Source organism: Typopeltis vanoorti, chromosome 21 (genome assembly GCF_054136105.1).
Source record: "Typopeltis vanoorti isolate ZY-2024b chromosome 21, IOZ_Tvanoo_1.0, whole genome shotgun sequence".
NCBI classification, from domain to species: domain Eukaryota; kingdom Metazoa; phylum Arthropoda; class Arachnida; order Uropygi; family Thelyphonidae; genus Typopeltis; species Typopeltis vanoorti.
Genome location: NC_143569.1, coordinates 65,270,304 through 65,289,590, shown reverse-complemented (window position 1 = coordinate 65,289,590; position 19,287 = coordinate 65,270,304). Strand labels below are relative to the sequence as shown.

General features: G+C 35.0%; 1 protein-coding gene across 1 annotated transcript in view; it reads right to left on the bottom strand.

Moving 5' to 3' along the window:
• The window catches only part of LOC150094927 (uncharacterized), a 259,949-nt gene that overhangs the window by 17,328 nt on the left and 223,334 nt on the right, over window positions 1-19,287 (bottom strand). Inside the window, exons 9-10 of the mRNA XM_090411150.1 lie at window positions 15,828-15,937; window positions 118-805 (exon numbers count right to left, since the gene is read on the bottom strand). Of these exons, the coding sequence (XP_090267276.1) occupies window positions 118-805; window positions 15,828-15,937 (798 nt within the window). The remainder of the gene's footprint in view (window positions 1-117; window positions 806-15,827; window positions 15,938-19,287) is intronic.

Here is a 19,287-nt window from a genome sequence, read left to right as displayed (position 1 = left end):
TAATAATAATTTATTAACCAGTTATACTTTGAACAAAATGTAGAGTGCTATTCACTAATTTATGAATAAAATTTGTAACAAAAATACATATTTCTCAAAAGTCAATAAATATGATACCTTCTTTTTTTTTTTTCTGATCTTATTAAAGTATTGTCAAGAGAACTAGAACTTGAATGTGAATGGGACCTCTTCCTCTTTTTCTTCTTCTTTTTATGGGACTCTGAATGGAGCTTTTCTTTTGACTGTGAATGTCTAAACTGAGATGGTGAGGAAGAAGATGAAGAAGAATGAGATCTAGGTCTTCGGGAATTAGTCTTAACTGGAGATGATGTTGGAGAGCGTGACCTACTGGGTGAAGAGTTATAGGACTGAGACCTTGATTTCTGTTTAGAGGTTTCTGGTGAGGAATGAGAGCGAGATCGATGCCGAAGTTCTGGGGAAACATCATCAGGCGATGAATAAGAGTGAGATCTGTGATGTTTTCGTGATGTACCTTCAGGTGATGAGTGAGACCGAGACCTTCTTGTTTTCCTCCTGTAAGATCTCGATGAAGAATAACGACAACTACGTTCAGAGTGATGAGAGCTTCGATGCCATCTTCTCCTCCGTGAGCTGCTTTCATGTGGAGAACGAGATCGTGACCTTTCATATCTAACAGACCTATGGTTTCTATACCTCCCCCTCATACCATTTTGGATACTGTCCATATCTCTATCTGCTGCCCAAAATTCATTCCCAGGATTTTTAAATACATGAAGAAAATTGCAGCTTTTGCCTTTAGGACATCTGTTTCTATGGAACAGTCCTAAATAAATATAAAAAACAAACTTGAATTTACAAACATCCATTAATATTTGATGTGAACTTTATAATATGGTTGTATTGATTGAATTTTAAGTATAGTAAGTATAATTATTTAAAATTCATGCTATCCCATTCAATGCTGCTTCATTATAAGTACTCTTTTGCAAACACATGGTAAAATGGAAATTCCTCAAACTCACCACCTTCAAGTGATAACAGTACATAATTTCCCAAATTCTCTGGCTTCAAGCAATAATACTGAATGTGCCAAATCCCTTAGTAATTCAATGCACTTGGTATGAACTACACATGTTCAGTTATTAAATACATAGAGTAGTGTCTGAATTAATTAAAAATAATTTCTTTTTTTTTTTGAGCCATAATGTCTAGAAAAAATAGTCAAGTGGAAAAAAATAAAATAAAAAAATAAATAAACAGCACTTCCCTAGATATAAAATTGTAAGCATTAAAGCAGTTAGACATCAAGATGATAAAGGTGCTTCTTTAAAATTAGCAGCGTCTTCAATAAGAACATTATGAAAAATGTAAGCAAAGTAAGATCTTCTGAAACTCTGACTTTAACATTTTCAACAAAGCTAACCTGTTCAAGAAACCATATTCTTGAATGGGTTGACAATGTCATGGATAACCGATTTAAGAATCAATTATCTGTAACATTGTCGACTTAGCTAATGAAACAGAACTGAAAGATGGCAATGAAGATGATGTAATCAAGTATTGGCAGAGCAAGGCATTCAGGCAGAATCTGTGATTTTAACTTTGTTTTAACAAGCAATACATGGAGATGATGTACAAAGAGTCTTCATCATCTGTACAAAGATGATGTACAGACTGTCTGCATAAAAATATTACAACAATCATGCAAATTATGGACCAATACTTAGAAAACGATCTAGATTATGAGCAAAGCACTAAGTCTAAGTGGCATATTATCGAAGTAATATCTTGCTATCGAGAGCTCCTTTAGGAGCAAAAAAGAAAATGACAATTGATCCTTCGTGGCTACATCTTCAAGATGCCAAAACTTTCAGAAGACACCATGACCAGTCTATAATCTAAAATTATAAATACATTATATAAGTTTATATATAATAATATTGTTGAATAAAAATTAAATACTGTTCTATCATATTTGTGCTTTCACTTTTCCCTATTTACATAAGGTCAAAATTATCCTGATCAATGCTGTTTCGTTTGGTGTTCTAAATTCTAAGAATGTATCCTGAGCATTAACCAGGATCTTAACATATACAGTTCTTGAGATTATGCTAGTGAGAGGATATTTTATTCATTTTAATTTTCTAAATATCAACACTTAACAACCTACCAACACCATACAAGTATGTAACTAAATCAGTCTATTATATTTACAAAATGAAAAACATCCAAAAATAAAAACAAAATCAGTAATTGTAAACCTTCAAGCTAGTGGTGGTGGGAAGAGAGAAGGAAATACCACAGTTGAAGTGCCAACATGATAATCTTAATTTAAAAGGACTGGTTTGGTTTCTTAAGAATTACAGCTTAAGCAGATAACATTGTTTCTTGCTGGCCTGGTTAGCCAAGTAGTAGCATATCCTCTTGCCAACCAACAGACTGTGGGGGTTAGAATTCTGCCATTGGCATGGATGTTTGTGATTGTCTTTAAGTGGAAAATCCAATGTGAGATCACCTCTCTTGCATATTGGAGGCTTAATGCGACTTGAAAAAGAAACATGTTACTGCAAGTCTCTCTCTCTCTCTCTCTCTCTCTCTCTCTCTCTCACTCACACACACACACACACACACACACACACACACACACACACACACACACACACACACACACACAAAGGAGTTGCTTAAGTCTAAGCCAAATAACTTGGAGGAGACCTCCACATTGCCTTTCAGGTATCCAGAGAACTGACTGGGATTTCTGACCTAATGTCAAATCCTCATATTCATGTGGTGAGCCATTACTAGATATCTACTGGGTATTGAACAAATGAGGATGGGCTGGCAATTTAGGGGCTTAGCTGACCAAAATATACTCTCTATTGCCTTAAACTACAAATGCATATGATGGTATAACACAATGAGATTTCACTGACTAGGACATTGTCCAGTTAAACAAGGCCCTGTTTTCTTCAGGAAACCAGGGCAAACAGTGAAAAATCAGATACTGGAAGAAGCTCCACACAAATCAACATCTAGAAGAAGAAGAATAAACCCAATATCAGAAAAACTAAAGATAGGAACCATCAATATAAGGAGATTAATGGAAAGGAAATCGAACTTGCACAACTGAAAAAGTAGCATGTGGACATAACTGGCATTACTAAGACAAAGAAGACAAAAACTGGTGAGATATTAACTAAATAATAAGTATAGGATACTATATTCAAGCAATAATGATAAAGGAAAGGAAGGAGTAGTGATAGCATTTAACACCAAACATGAAGATAAACTTCTTGATTGAAGATAGTTTCAAGTAGAGAACTAGAACTTGAATGCAAACTTCAAAATAGGGAAATGGACAATGATCAACGCAATGTACATAAGTTCATGTTGAGAGAAGTAGCAGTTTTGGAAAAGAGAAAACATACCAAAAGATCCTAGCAAATAAGTCAGCAGATGTCCTACAGAGAAAATGGAAGAGAGCTAAGTTATGTGTAAAAGTAGATAAACAAAAGTTATGGGAAGACTTTGGTAACAATACAGATAATAAATATCAGGAAGATAGCAAAATGTTCTGGAGGCTATTGAAAAAGCTCAGAAATGGAGAAATGGAGTACTATAAAAGGAATCAAAGATGATAAAGGTGACATGAAAACTTATTTGTGCTATGAATCCACAGAAGGTTCTTCTAAGAAATAAGCATAAGAATTTCTTCAGTCATTAGAACAGGCAGCTGATATAAAGAAAATGGAAAAAGTGGTCCTTGTTGGAGATCTCAACAGCAAGGTAGGAAATGAATCCCACCAGGCATATAGGAACATTTTGGGAAAATTTGGAGAAAATAGCAAAGCTAATAGTAATGGTAAGTATTTGCTGAACTTCTGCTCAGAACATGGACTAGCACCATGTTCCAACATAAAGATGTACACAAGTTCATGTTGAGAGAAGACACAAGAAATAAAAGTCTCACTGACTACATCATTGTTGTCAGTGATATCTTCATGCTAGTTCAAGATACAAGAGTGTACAGAGAATTTGAAATTAGAAGTGGCCATTACTCAGTGCTAAGTAGGATAAAATGGATATTACATTAAAAAGAACAGTATGTGAGAAAGTTTTAAAAAGAATTAAAGTTGAGCAGCTTTTACAGGTAAACTGTAGACTCAACTATACAACATTATTGATGAAAAAAATGAAACAGATCGAAGGCAAGAACCAAAACTTGTAGTCACAGTGACAAACTCTAAAGTAGACACTGATGATTCAGCTAGGGAGGTATATGGTGAAGTTGTGTACAAGGATGCAAAAATAAGAACATAATGGTGGACATAAGAAGTTAAAGAAGCAGTCTTGGAAAAGAGAAAACATACCAAAAGATCCTAGCAAATAAGTCAGCAGATGTCCTAAAGAATACAGAGAAAATAGAAGAGAGCTAAGTTATGTGTAAAAGTAGATAAACAAAAGTTACGGGAGGACTTTGGTAACAAAACAGAAAATAAATATCAGGAAGATAGCAAAATGTTCTGGAGGCTATTGAAAAAGCTCAGAAATGGAGAAAAGAGTACTATAAAAGGAATCAAAGATGATAAAGATAACTGAAGCTAACGATATCCTACCTGTCTGAGTAATTACCGTATTTTTCTGTGTATAAGACGAACCCTACTTTTTTGAACCCAAAATTAAGAAATCAATATTTTAAACATAAAACAGAACACATTTGATATTTTTTTAAATATTCAAAGTATATTTAGTAATTAGGTAATATTTTTAAGATACATACTAAGAAATTAAGCATCACTCTAAGTTCCTGGCAATCCTTTTTGTCTTTTCTGTTAAATGTGCTCGGAACTGATCAAACACGAGCAGAGTTGGCCTCTTCGAGAGCCCTCCAGGTCTTCTAGACCAAATCTTTGCAAACCAAATAGCCATGATCTCTTCATTCATCCAGTCGTTCTCATGAACTTGGACAAGAATCCCAGGTGGTATGCTCTCTTTAGGATACGTTTTCCTCTTATAAATGAGCATAGGAGGCAGTTTGGTATCATCAGTACAGCATGAAAGGACAGCAGTAGATGATCACTTGTTTTGATTGCCACTATTTTGCCCTCTTTCATATCAACAGTTCTGTTGGAAGGCACATCCAAATTGAGAGGCTCTATGTTTGCAATCTGACTTGGTTCAAAAGTATATTTTTTCTGAAGTTTTATGACATAGGAGTAAAACTGTTGGATTTTATCCTCATAAGTTGGCGGCATTTTCTGGGCTAACTTGGTTCGTGTTCTCACGGCCTTCTCTCCTCATGAAGTTGAAGCACCATTTTGCCTTTCATCTGAAATCAACAATGTTCATTTCTCTTGCAAACCTTTTTGTCTCATATTGAATAAGCTTGGTTGACACACATATCCCACTATGGCACTGCTCCATAATCAAAGTGTTGAGCCTCTGCTCCAAGTCTGGCCATTTTGCTGGTTTTCCTCTTAAGGTCCTCTTCTTTTTTGGCATCTTGAGTAGTTGTTCTTCCTGTTTTCTGAGCTGTCTGATCATATACTCACTGGGAGGAGGTTCAAACTGTCTCTCTGAAGCTTTATTTCCATGTTCTTTTGCATAATTGATGACTTTTAACTTGAATAGTGAAGAATATGACAATAATTTTTTATTTTTGGACATTTTTATGGGATAGTGCTCAAAATATTGTTAATGCATTAACTTACCATGCCAACGAGTTGCAGATGTATGAATGCTTTCAGAGTTCTAATTGATTTATTCAAAATCAGCCTTTAATCATGTCAATCGACAGATTTAACAAAGGCTAGTGATGGGGGGAAGCCTGTTCATGGAGACAAGGTACCAGAAGTTTTGCTATGGCAACTGCAGGTCTCTTAACCAGTTACCCCCCCCCCCCCCCGTGTATAAGACAACCCCAATTTTTGGTCTAAAAATTTTAGAAAAAAAGTATCGTCTTATACACAGTACTTTGAAAGACTGTTAAATGAAACAAGCAGTGAAAGAACCATACCAGAAAATTTTCAAGAGGAGTGCAAGCAGGAGTACATATCAATTGATGAGGTAGAACGAGTGATCAAAAACTTGAAATATGGAAAGAAAGATGGAGTGGATGATATTTGAGCAGAAATGCTCAAGTATACAGGTCTAAAAGTTTTGCAGTAGCTACACTGCATAATTCAGAGGGCTAGTCAGAAGGTCGATTTCCAGATGATTGGAGTAGAGCTCTCATAGTTCCCATCTATAAAAAAAGGGAATAAAGCTGAATATCAGAATTACAGAGGAATTTCTCTACTAAGTGTTCCAGGTAAGATTTATAAGCATATTTGAAAAAAGGTTGAGAAAGATTGTGGAAGAGAAACTTGAAGAACAAGATTTTCATTTTAAGTCAAATATTTGAGAAATCATGGGAATATGACAAGGTTCTGTACTTAAGTTTTGTCACCATCATCATCATCATCAAATTCCTGCCATGTACCCTCAAGGGGTGTACAGGATATGATAGTGCTACATGAAAAAAATTACATCATTACTAACTTCCTATCTACAATTTTCTTCCAAATCAGTCTGTTACTTGTCAAGACTCCAACATTATCAGATCTTATATTTCTATCTTCTAAGGCACTTTGCACTGTATCAATCCAAGTATATCTTGGTCTTCCTCTGGGTCATTTTGCTGCTAACCTGGCAGAGAACACTTGTTTTGCTAATCTTTCTTTGCCCATTCTGTTTAAGTGACCATACCACCTGAGATTAGCTCTGCTAAAGCATTCCCGAATGCTGACAATGTCAAGTTCTGTCCTAATATCCTCGTTTTTAATATGATATTGCCATTGATACCATCTGTTCACGCCTATAATCTTTCTCAGGAATCTCATATCTGCGGTCACTAGTCTTTGGTCAAGTGTTTTACTTCTGACCCAGGTCTCAGAAACATAAGTTAAAATTGGTTTGAACACTGTCTTGTATACAGCTAATTTAGTGTTCCGACTAATTTCTCTCTTATTCCATATGAATTTATTGAACTGACTTCCCACCATACCAGCTTTGCTGATATGGTAGGAAGTCAATATAGAAATTGTCTATTTCTATATTTAATTTACCATCTTCACTAAAAATTGTGCCTAAGTAGCTGAAATGTTTTACTTGTTCCACAGGTTCTCCATTCACAACACAGTTGACATTTTCAATGATTCTGCCTATTTTCATTGTCTTTGTCTTTTTATTGCTGAAATTCATACCATATCTATTACAATAGTTATTCAATTTAGTCAGAGAATCTTGCAGACTTGTAGCGGATTTATTTAGAAGTATAACATCATCCGCATAAAGCAAAGAGCTGACATTAACATCTCCAATTTTGATATCATGTTTAATACCACTTTCCTTCATAATGTGATCCATATAGATAATGAATAACAGAGGGGATAATGTACATCCCTGTCTCACACACCAGATTTAACATTAAACCATCTTCCTGTACTTCCTTCAATTCTAACTGCTGACTTACAACTCAAATAAAGACTAAGTATTGCTTGATATAATGCCCCATTGACACCATATAACTGTAGCATATTGAATAGCTTCTCTCTTGGCACCTTGTCATATACCTTTTCCCAAATCGACAAAACTTAAATAGAGATCTTTGTTATATTCCCATGCTTTCTCGACTATTTGTTATAAAGTGAAGATCTGATCCTGACAGCCTCTATTTGACCTGAATCCAGCTTGTTCTTCACCAAGCTTTTCTTCCACAATTCTTCTCAACCGTTTCTCAAGTATACTTGCATAGATTTTGCCAGGAACACTCAGTAGGGTAATACCTCTGTAATTCTCACATTCAGTTTTATTTCCCTTTTTATATATATATATAGGTACCATGAGAGCTCCACTCTAATCATCGGGAATTCGTCTCTCTGTCCTGGCTTTCTGAACTATGCAGTGCAGTCACTGTAAGACTCTTATACCACCATACTTCTGCATTTCTGGTCGAATATCATCTACAAAACACTGCATGCCTGGTCAGTGTTTTTTACCACTCTGCTGTCATCACTGATTGTTTCATTTAACAGCCTTTCAAAGTAATTACTCCATACTTCAAGGATATCTTTTTCTCCCGTTTTCATTTCACCTTTATCATCTCTAACTCCTTTTACAGCACTCTTTCCTCCATTCCTAAGCTTCTTCAACAACCTCCAGAATATCTTACCACCTTCTTGATATTTATTTTCTATGTTCTTGCCAAAGTCCTCCCATGACTTTGTTTAGCTAGTTTTACACAGTATTTAGCATTCTTGCATTTGTCTCTGTATTCTCTAAGAGCACAAGCTGACTTATTTGATAGGAACTTTTGATATGCTTTCTTCTTTTCCTTCACTATCTCTTTAACTTCCTGTGTCCACCAGAGAGTTCTGATTCTTTTTATCCTCGCAGACAACCTCACCACATGCCTCTCTGGCTGAATCAATCAGGGTTTTCTTCAAGGCTTGCCATTGAATCTCCAAGGTTTGGTTCCTGTTCTCAAACTCTTTCATTTTTTCTTCAATAATCTTTGTGTATTTTAGTCTACAGTTCACATCTGAGAGCTGCTCAACTTTTATTCGTTTTAAAACTTTCTTACATGTTATTCTTTTCAATATGAAATTCAATTTTATCCTGCTCAAGACTAAATAGTGATCACTTCCAATTTCAAATCCTCTGTACACTCTGGTGTCCTGCACCAGGGAGAAAACATCACTATCAACAATAACATAGTCAATGAGACTTTTCTTATTCCTAGCCTCTTCTCTCCATGCGAATTTGTGCACATTTTTATGTTGGAACATGGTGTTAGTAATAACCAGTCCATGTCCTGAGCAGAAATCCAACAGATATTTGCCATTATTATTAGCTTTGCTCTTTTCTCCAAATTTTCCCAAAATATTTTTGTATGTCTGACAATCATTTCCTACTCTGCTATTTAGATCCCCAACAAGGACCAACTTTTCCTTTTTCATTGTGTCAGTTGCTTTTTCTAAAGCTTCCACTTCTACCTTAGTAGAACCTTCTGTGGGACCATAGGCACAAATAAGTCTCATTGTCCAGTTCCCCATTCTCTTATTTGCCCACATTACTCTACTTGAGACTACCTGCCATTCAAGAAGATTAGCCTTGTATTTTGTGTTGAATACTATGGCTATTCCTTCTTTTCCTTGATTGTCATTTCCTGAATATAACATTTTGTATTTATTGCTCAAAAAAGATCTCACCAGTTTTTGTCTTTTTTGTTTCAGTCATCCCTATTATGTCAATCTGGTACTTATCTAATTCCTCAGCTAGCTCCATTTCTTTGCCATTCAGGCTTCTTATGTTGATAGTATCGATCTTTAACTCTGGTGATGTTGAGTTGGGGTTTGTTTTCAGATTTGTTCCAGTAGCTGACTTTTTGTTGTTCGCCCTGGTTTCCTGGCGAAAACAACGGAGGACTTGTTTAACCGGGTGACGCCCCAGGCATGAAATTTTGTCGTGTTGTACCATCATTTTTTTATTTTGGTTTAACCAATAAGAATACAATTTGGTCGGCTAAATCCCAAATTGCCAGTCCATCCTTGTTCGTTCAGTATTCAAGTAGATACCCAACAGGGTGCACCACGAGAAGGTGAGGATTGGACATTAGAAGACTTGGTCGGTTCTCCACATTCCTTTAAAGGCTATATGGAGGTCTCCTCTCAGTTAAACAGCTTTGACCCTTAGCCCCCCCCCTTAAGTTTTGTAGATCTGGAAAAGGAATACAACAATGTGTGGAGAAAAGGTTTTCAAAACACTACAATTATATGAGGGAAATAGAACATTATACAGAGCAATGCATAGTCTCAATGAAAGAGATTGGCCTGAAATCAGAATTGAACATGTCAAACTTAGTTCTTTGCTTTATGCAGATGATGTTGTTGTTGTTGTTGTTGTTGTACTCCTACACATATCTAGTGTAAGTCTCCAGGATTCTGTAACTAAATTGAATAACAGATGTGACAAATTTGGCATGAAAATCATCAATAAATAAACCAAAATTATGAAAATAGGCAGGAATATAGAAAACTTCATATTTTTTTATGAATTTACATATCAGATTGTTTTTAATTTTATTCAATTCATCTAACAAAAAGGGATCAGATAGCAGATGGTATGGACTCTGTGTATAAGACTCTTGATAATTATTATTAACATCTGACCTCCATGGGGTTAGAGACTCATCGTGAGGGGTACACACTATCACACAAAGCTCATCCAACCGTGTCTTAAATCACAACACATTCAGGCAATGCATTCCACTCACCAACTACTCTCCATGTAAAGAACCTTCTTCTAATCCCTTCTCTCACATCCTCCTTACACAGTTTTCAGGAATGGCCTCTTGTTCTACCTCTCTTCTCCCATTATATGAAATATCTCTTCCATATCAACCTGATAACAACCCTTGACTAACTTATATGGCTCAATCATACTCCCTCCTCCTATCCATGTTAGAGTCTTCTGCATCATTGCCATTATCCAATGTGACTTCTTCACAACTTGTGCAATGTGTCTGCCAAATTTCATGTCTTTGTCCACCACCACTCCAGATCTCTCATTTTCTCTACCTCCTTTTAAGTTTCCCCACTAAGTGTATACTTTACATCCCATCGTTGCCTACCAAATTTTAAAATCTTACACTTTGCAACATTGAACTAACAGTTCCACTTACCTTCCTATTCACGTAATCTATTCAAGTTCTCCTGTAAGGTCATAACATCTATTTGACTCTACATTGCCCTCCCCAATTTTTTATCTGCAAACAGCTGCATACCATCAATTAAATCCATTTCAACATCATTAACATACAAAATTAACAACAATGGTTCCAATATACACTTCTGTGGCACAGCACTAGTGACTTTCCTCTTTCGAGATAATGCACTGCATATACAACTTTCTAATATCTAACAGCCAATCACTGATCCAACTCACTAGTCTGTTATCCAATCTCATCTGTTTCAGTTTATTTAACAGTTTGTCATGTGACAGTCTATCAAAAGCTTTTGTAAAATTTAAGTATATCTCTATATATGCATCTCCCTTGTCCAAGATATTTATCACCTTGTTATAGTACATAAATTAGTCAAACATGATCTCCCATGCTGAGAACCACAGAAAATACTGCTGTTATCAACATCTTATCTGTTATTAACTCATCTCTGTATCCTAGGTATCCTAGTTCTCACCAATTTCTTTCTAGTACCTTCACCACAACTCCAGTTATATAGACTAGCCTATAATTTTAGCCACAGCCTTATCACCAGCTTTATGCAGTGGAACAATTTTACCTTCTTACCACTCCCTTAGAGCCTGTGCTGTTGTAAGACTCTTATTAAACAAGCATGCTGATTCCCTGGACCATTCCCTTAAGAGATGTAGTGATATGTCATCAAATCCTATCGCCTTATTGACATCAAGGTTATTTATTTCTTCAAATACCTCCTGCTCACTCGCAATTAAGCCATCCTCTCCTATGTCTTCTACACTTAAGTTACTCATGATTCCACCCTGATCAGGATGAAACACCCATACAAATTGATCACTAAGTACCTCAACAATGTCTTTTGCAGCAGTTACCATTCTACCATTTTCATCCATTAACATCAGCTTACTATGATCATTGTTCCTTCCACTTGTCACATTTGCCAATTTCTTCCTTCTTCGTCTGATTTGCCAATTTCTGTTCATACTGCAATTATGTTTTCCTTAACTCAGTAACTCTCCTGGTTGCTCTTTATACTCTTCATGTAACGGATTATTACCATTATTAATCTTGTACTGCCTCCAAAGTACTTTCTTCTTCTTTGAGATTTCATGCTTCATCTCTCACACTATTGTTTCTATTGACAAGCATTTCTGTTTCTTCAATACTACTCTCCTGATCTTTCACTTCATCTCTTACTTCTGATCTCTTGCTTGCATCACACACTGCACTTCCATCTAGAAGCAGTTTCTCCAGTTCACTCACTCCAAGCCATTTAAATGCAATCCATCACCTCTGCATAATTCCATTCTTCCCTCAAATAAATGCTATACATTCACAAACTGCACTCTCTTCTCCTCACACAGCTCAGCTAGCATACCATTCAGGATTCTAGCTTTCTGTCTCAAGTGATCATTGTCATATCCTGACAACACACTGGCAACCTTTCTTACTATCTTTCACTCTCCTCAATAACACTTGATATTTGACCTTACATTCTCCTTATGTCCACTTAAATCATTTGTCTCCACAACCATTCTGCCTCCTGGATAGCAGACATTATGGACTCTCACTCATTAATCAATTCTCTAACAATGGAATCTCTATACTGCTATTCTCAAATCACTCATCACCTCTTTTACCCTTTTTTTTTCTTTCATTCTGTTCTTTTGCATACTTTTATTTGTTTCCACTAAACATCTAAAATTACTTTGTATATTCCTCATTTAATTTTTCATTTTAAATAACTGTTTCATCAAATCTTGCATTGAGGCAATTTCATTCTCTGTCACTCCCAAAGTCTCGCTACCTCTCATTCTGACCTTACTTCCATTTCCTCATTTAAACTTCCCTTTGCTCCCTTATCACTTTTGCTTCTATGTTCTTGTGCTCTTTCACTCCCTCAGTCTTACTAGATTTCATTCCATTTACATTTCTTTCACTTATGTTATCTTTCATTTCTTCAGTCTGTTTTGGATTTGTTAACTTGTAGCCTAACAAAATATTGCACTTCCACATATCCATATTTTCTCTCATCTCCTGTTCAGTCTTTCACATTTCTTCATGCATACATATTACACTCATGACATCGAACCATTTTTGAAAAGTCTATGTTGTTAATGGCACTTGATTTTCACAGTGCTCACTTAGTTGCACTGTTCAACGCCTGTGTGGTTGACCTCGTGAGTACCACCATTGTGTTCCATTCAAGAAAGTTAGATAAAAAATTTCAATTAATAAAGTTAGTAACAATTCCCCAAAGGCCAAAAATCGTACAGCCGCACAAAGTTATCAAAAATAAACAATACTATACTAAAATTCAAGCAATACTGCCAGTTATTATGCAAAATAATACTTATCTTTTACGGAGTTCTTTTCTAATGCCACACACGTGGCCCTCTAGTGCCCATTCCCATAATACCTACTTTTTTGTGATGAATGATGGTGGGAAGATGAGTGAATTTATCTGCCAGTAAAGGTTGGCTTCCAATAAACTGCAAATTCAATATGTCTTGTAGGATTATGAATTATTACAGTATCCGAAAAGGGTAGTTAGTTATTGGATGTTCAATAGTAAACTTGATATGGGAGTACAAGGAGTTTATTTTCTCTAGGAACTGAAGTAATTCTGACTCAGTGTGGGACCAGATCGCAAGTATATCATCAGCAAAATGGAACCATATATGAGGCTGAGGGAATATAGTGTCAAAGAGTTATTTTTCTAGATGCTCCATGAAGTAATCAGCTAAGGATGGTGAGATAGGACTGTCTATTTCTGTTCCTTCTATTTGTTTGAACAACTTATTACTTGTGACATAAGACTGAATGATATATGCATGTAAACACAAGAAAGATATTTAATTAACCAAATATTTCGGTCTGGAAATAGCAGACCATCCTCAGTTCTTATAATACCACTGAGGATGGTCTGCTATTTCCAGACTGAAATATTTGGTTATATAAATATCTTTCTTGTGTTTACATGCATATATCATTCAGTCATAGGTTGACAAAGTCTTCTGGCAAATCAGATTGTAAAAATTGAAGTATATCTTGTAATGATTTGTTGGTGAATAGGGAGACTACATCAAAAGAAACCATAATCTTGTTATTAGACAAATGTAGATATTTTATTTTCTCTTAGAAGTGAAGACTGTTTTTGATACAAGAGCTGGTATGGCCAATGAGATTCTGAAGATGATGAGAGAGATATTTTTGCAAGGTACTAAGTTGGAGAGTCAATACAACCCACTATGCCCTACTGAGCTGCCATCCTTGTGCATTTTAGGAAGACCATAGAGATGAGGCAAGCAGGCATGATGAAATCGTAACTTCTCAACAATAGTGGCATCCCATGATCGTACAATGTCTAATAATTTATTGATTTCACTTTTAGTTGAATCCCTGCTAATAACACTGTAGGTATAATCTTTTACGGAGCTCTTTTCTAATGCCATACACATGGCCCTCTAGTGGCCATCCCCATAATACCTATTTGATCAATCTCTTAATAAGATATTAATTTGATGATTATATTCAGTGATATTTATGACAACAGTAGCATTACCTTTATCAGCCTTTGAAATGACAATATTGGTGTTATGGAATAGGGAGTGAAGAGTTTGTACTTCTGAGAAAGGTATATTTAAAGGAGATGATTTTGCTTAGCATAAAATTTGGGCAATCTCAAAACATAATTTATTAGCTTCATCTGTATGTAATTCTGATACCTTTTTCTACATTTCCCATGATTTATAAGTAAGATATATGTCGAAGAGACAAGAAATCATGCAAACCTGAATAGATCAGCCTGTATGCCAATATCTAAGTTTTTGAAAGTAATCACTATTAACTGTTCATAATTATTTTAATTTTATATTTTTTTAATCTATGAAACTTACAATTGTAATACAGTGTAATACTGTATACTTCAGCTGAGAACGAGACAAGGACTAATATACATATGATTTATGACTCATTATTTGGATTAATCTTACTTTAATATTAAGGAACTAAGTCTACAAACTATAATAAATTTAGTTTAATCCTTTATCCAAGTGTGAGCAAACAAAGTTTGTGCTGAAAATATCTTCAGAACTGGGGTAAGGTAGTACAACACCGGGCAACTTGTAGCAAAGGTGGAACAAGCTAACATCACTCCTATCTCAGTATCTCCCATAATGCAAAACACATCTCCTTGCGGATATGTATAATGTTATGCATTAAGGGAAGGGCCACTACCCAGACTAGTTTCGACCTTTATTGAGGTCTCTTCAGTGGGAGCCAGGCCCAAGTGGAGATACCAGGCAGAAGCATTAGCAGGTCATCTCTACCTATAGGAGTTGCCAAATGGTGTGCCACCTTTTTATTAAATTACTTTGGATTTAGAGAAAGATGTTGAAAGTTTATTTTTCATTTGGTTAGACTATAATAAATTTAGTTTAATCCTTTATCCAAGTGTGAGTAAACAAAATTTGCACCTGAAAATATCTTCAGGACTGGGGTAAGGTAGTACAACACCGGGCAACTCATAGCAAAGTGAAAAATAAAGTGAAATATATATAAAAAATATAAAGTGAAAAAATAAAGTGTAAAGCAAGTGAAAAATCAAACTTTCAACATCTTTCTATAAATCCAGAGTAATTTAATAAAAAGGTGGCACATTGTTTGGCAACTCCTATAGGTAAAGATGACCTCGCCATTGCTTCTGCCTGGTATCTTCACTTCTGGGCCAGGTTCCCAATGAAGAGACCTCAATAAAGGTCGAAACTAGTCTGGGTAGTGGCCCTTCCCTTAATGCATAAAATCGTACATATTTGCAAGGAGATGTGCTTTGCATTATGGGAGATACTGAGATAGGAGTGATGTTAGCTTGGTCCACCTTTGCTATGAGTTGCCCAGTTCTGAAGATATTTTCAGGAGCAAACTTAATTTGCTCACACTTGGATAAAGGATTAAACTAAATTTATTATAGTCTATCTAAGTCTACAAACATGTGCAGAAATAGGAAACATTTAATTCACACACACACACACACACACACAAAAAAAAAAAAAAAAAGAAAAACAAAGGCAGTTAGTTTACTAACCACAAATAGCAGATTTCCACTTAATCACATGGCTGAACTCACAAGTCAATTGTCTTCCTGCATACCATCGGCCATTAAACATTCTACGAGCCATCTCTGCATCTTCTAATCTGAAAATATCATGTTTATTAAAAAAAGGTGCCAAAAAAACTTAGACCCCTTCAAAATAAGACTTCAAAATTAAGATTTAATTGTTTCAGAAATAAATAAATAAACATAATAAGCAAAAAATGTTGGTCAGTATTTGGGACTAATTTAGAAGTTCACTTTGAAGCCTTTAAATTAGTTTCAAACAATAAATGAAACAATATTAAACAAATTAAAAAATGGACTAATCATGTAATTAAAGTTATCATACCAAACCCTAAACTTAAACGCTCCCACATAATGCCATTATAAAGACAAAAGGAAATGGAGAGAATTAAGTGTACAATCAATCACAGTACTATATAATAACAGAGGAAGAGAAAAATGGAGAAACTGGAATCATTGAGGTTCAAATCTCATGTAAAAATGAGAGAAAAAAAGTGAACAAAACAAATACAGTGGTATCTCGCTAATCCGAATCTATTTAGTCCAAACCCTCCAGTAATCCGAACTGCTTTTAAATGTAATTTTCAAAAATTATGACGTTACCACATCAATAAAAAATATAAATTTGAAGGATGTAGCATTCTCAGTTGATGTTGAAGCCGTCAAACCTGAAGCAATTCCAGCATCATGGAAAAAACTGTGGCCTTCTAAAATTTACCAAGATAACTACGGTGATACACAAAAAAGAGAAAATTCAAAAGGTGCATAATTTGGTTAAAAATATAAATCCAGATGTTGAAATTTCAAACAGATGTTATGGAATGGAATACAGGTAGAACTGAAAGTGAATTCGAAATTGAATCAGATGTGAAATTATAAATATGATGCTACAGAATGAATTAGAAGACAATGATGCCGATAAATAACTAGAAGAAAAAAAAAGTAAAACATGAAGAGGCAGTTGACAGTTTTAATATGCATGTAGAATGGGCTAAGCAGAATGATACGCCATTCCACAAAATTTTACTGCTAATGCAGCTCCAAGAAGAAGCATTCAAAAAAAGTTTAGCTTCCAAAAAGCAAAAGAAAATCAGTGACTTTTTTTACAAAGAAATAAAAAAAACTTTTTTTGTGTGTTGTGTACAAGAAAGTGATATTTTTACACAAATTAAGTTATGTACTGAACTATGGAATTTTATTAAATCAGAATCCTCAACAATACAGGTACATGCAAACTATATTTTTTACTAAAATAAACTTGTGTATTATATTATTTTTTAAGTTTTACATTACAGTAGAGTAGCTTTTTTTCCTATCAGTTACTCCATTTATTTACAAAATTAAATTGATGTACCATTAGAATTGGATTATTTTTGTCTTAAACGCTAGTTACTGTCTCTTGGGGGAAAATTCACTAATCGGAACGGGCACGGTTTTTATTAGTTTGGATTAGTGAGATACCATTGTATTTTTTGCCAGGATGGCAGGAAAATAACCCAGAGGAATATATAGGTGGTTTGATATACAGTAGGAAGTAGGAGCGCTGACAATATTGGAATCCTGACAAATAATAGAAATTTGGAGGTAGATTGTTGATAGGAAGACAGTAATAATATAAACTTTTCATGTAGTGTTATAATATCTGCTCCTCCATCCCACATTCCTTGAGAGTACATATCAGGAATTTTATGCTGATGTCTAATTTTATTTCCAGCTGTATGTATTACTGAATTTATTGGTGATATGCACATAAAATTGTAACTAATATAAGATTTCATCACCATTTTCTGATGTGTACCGTGGGATGTATACAGGTGTCATTTATCAGGACTTGGCACGTCTAACTGCATCAATCCACTAAAATCTTTGGTAACCTTTAAAAGGATTGAAACAAAAATATAAGTCCTTGTCAAGCACAATTTACTTTCTAATGAAACAAATCAATTTGCTGCATCTCTCATCCAGAGATATGACAGATTTTTTTTTTGTTTCTCCAAGGGTCTAGCTCCCATTGATAAGACTTCAATAAGGTTGAAACTAGTCTGTGCAGTGACCCTCCCCATAATGCATGACTATATGCCTATCTGCAAGGGATTATACTGTACATGACAGGATATGGAAGCAATGTGATGTGAAGTCAACAGCCTATACAGTCTAGTTATGAAGATACTTCACACACACACACACACACACACACACACAAAAGTTTTTGTGTGAAGTAGTTTCAGGTTTGCTCCCATTTTCATAAAGGATTAAAACAAGAACATAATTTCTCGTCAAGTATAATTTATTATCTAACCAAGTGAAAAACATTGCTACAGTGGTACATGTAAGTGCAAATTGCAATGCTTTTTAAACTGATCAAAGTGTCCCTGTCATTACAAAACCAACAACAGAGCTTGGATTATGTCTCAGTGGCCCAAGCCTCAAGTAAACAGTGGCTTAAAGAGCACTCCGTACTAGGCTTGAGCTAATCACTAGGTGGCTAGGCTTCTCAATAACTGCAAATTTATCCTCTTTTCACACAATGAAGATGGCACTGACCCAGATTTCCAAGGCTTGATTGTTTCTCATGAGGAAAAAAAAAAAACAAAAAACAGTGAAATGCTAAAGAACTGATACATGAAGAGCAAAACTGTCATAAGAAGAAGAATCTGTTGGATAACATTTGGTAATGCTATTTTGGTTGTTTATCTACTCCCAAAACTGTTAACATAATATAAAATGCATACATAAAAGTGATGATACTACAAATGATGATGATGAAGTGTTAAATGAAGGGAGAGAAATTTCAGTTGGCAAGTGTAGGAGCCTGAACACAACAATAATCAACAATAGTAATGGATATACATTAGCCACTAGAGATGAAATAGCAAATAGGTGAGGAGAGTACTTGAACAAACTGTGCAGAACCTATTGACTTCTAAACAAACTATTTATTATACCTGTCACACAGAAATATTTAAAACTTCACTAGACAAAGTAAGGAAAAAGTATAAAGCAGTTCAAAGAAAACAAAGCACCAAATACTTACAAAGTAGCTGAAATTATCAAATATGGAAGTGAATTAACTACACATATATATAAACTGGTAAATTTAATTTGAGGAAAAAAAAAAGGCTCTTAGAATGGAAAGAAGCACTAATCATTCCAATATATAAAAACAGAAACAAAATGAAATGGGAAAATTACAGAGAGATATTGCTTGTCAGCAGGCTACAAAACTTGATCCAATATTATACTAAAAAGAATCTCATCCTATGCTGAAGAAAATACAGATGAACATCAAATAGGATTCCGAAGAGGTCAACAGTTGACCAGGTTTATACAGTAAGACAGATACTAAACATATATATATCAGTGGCGGCACGTGATCATTTCGGTTGGGTGTGCTGTCATGTTTTCCAGGAGGAGGAAGCTTGGAGAC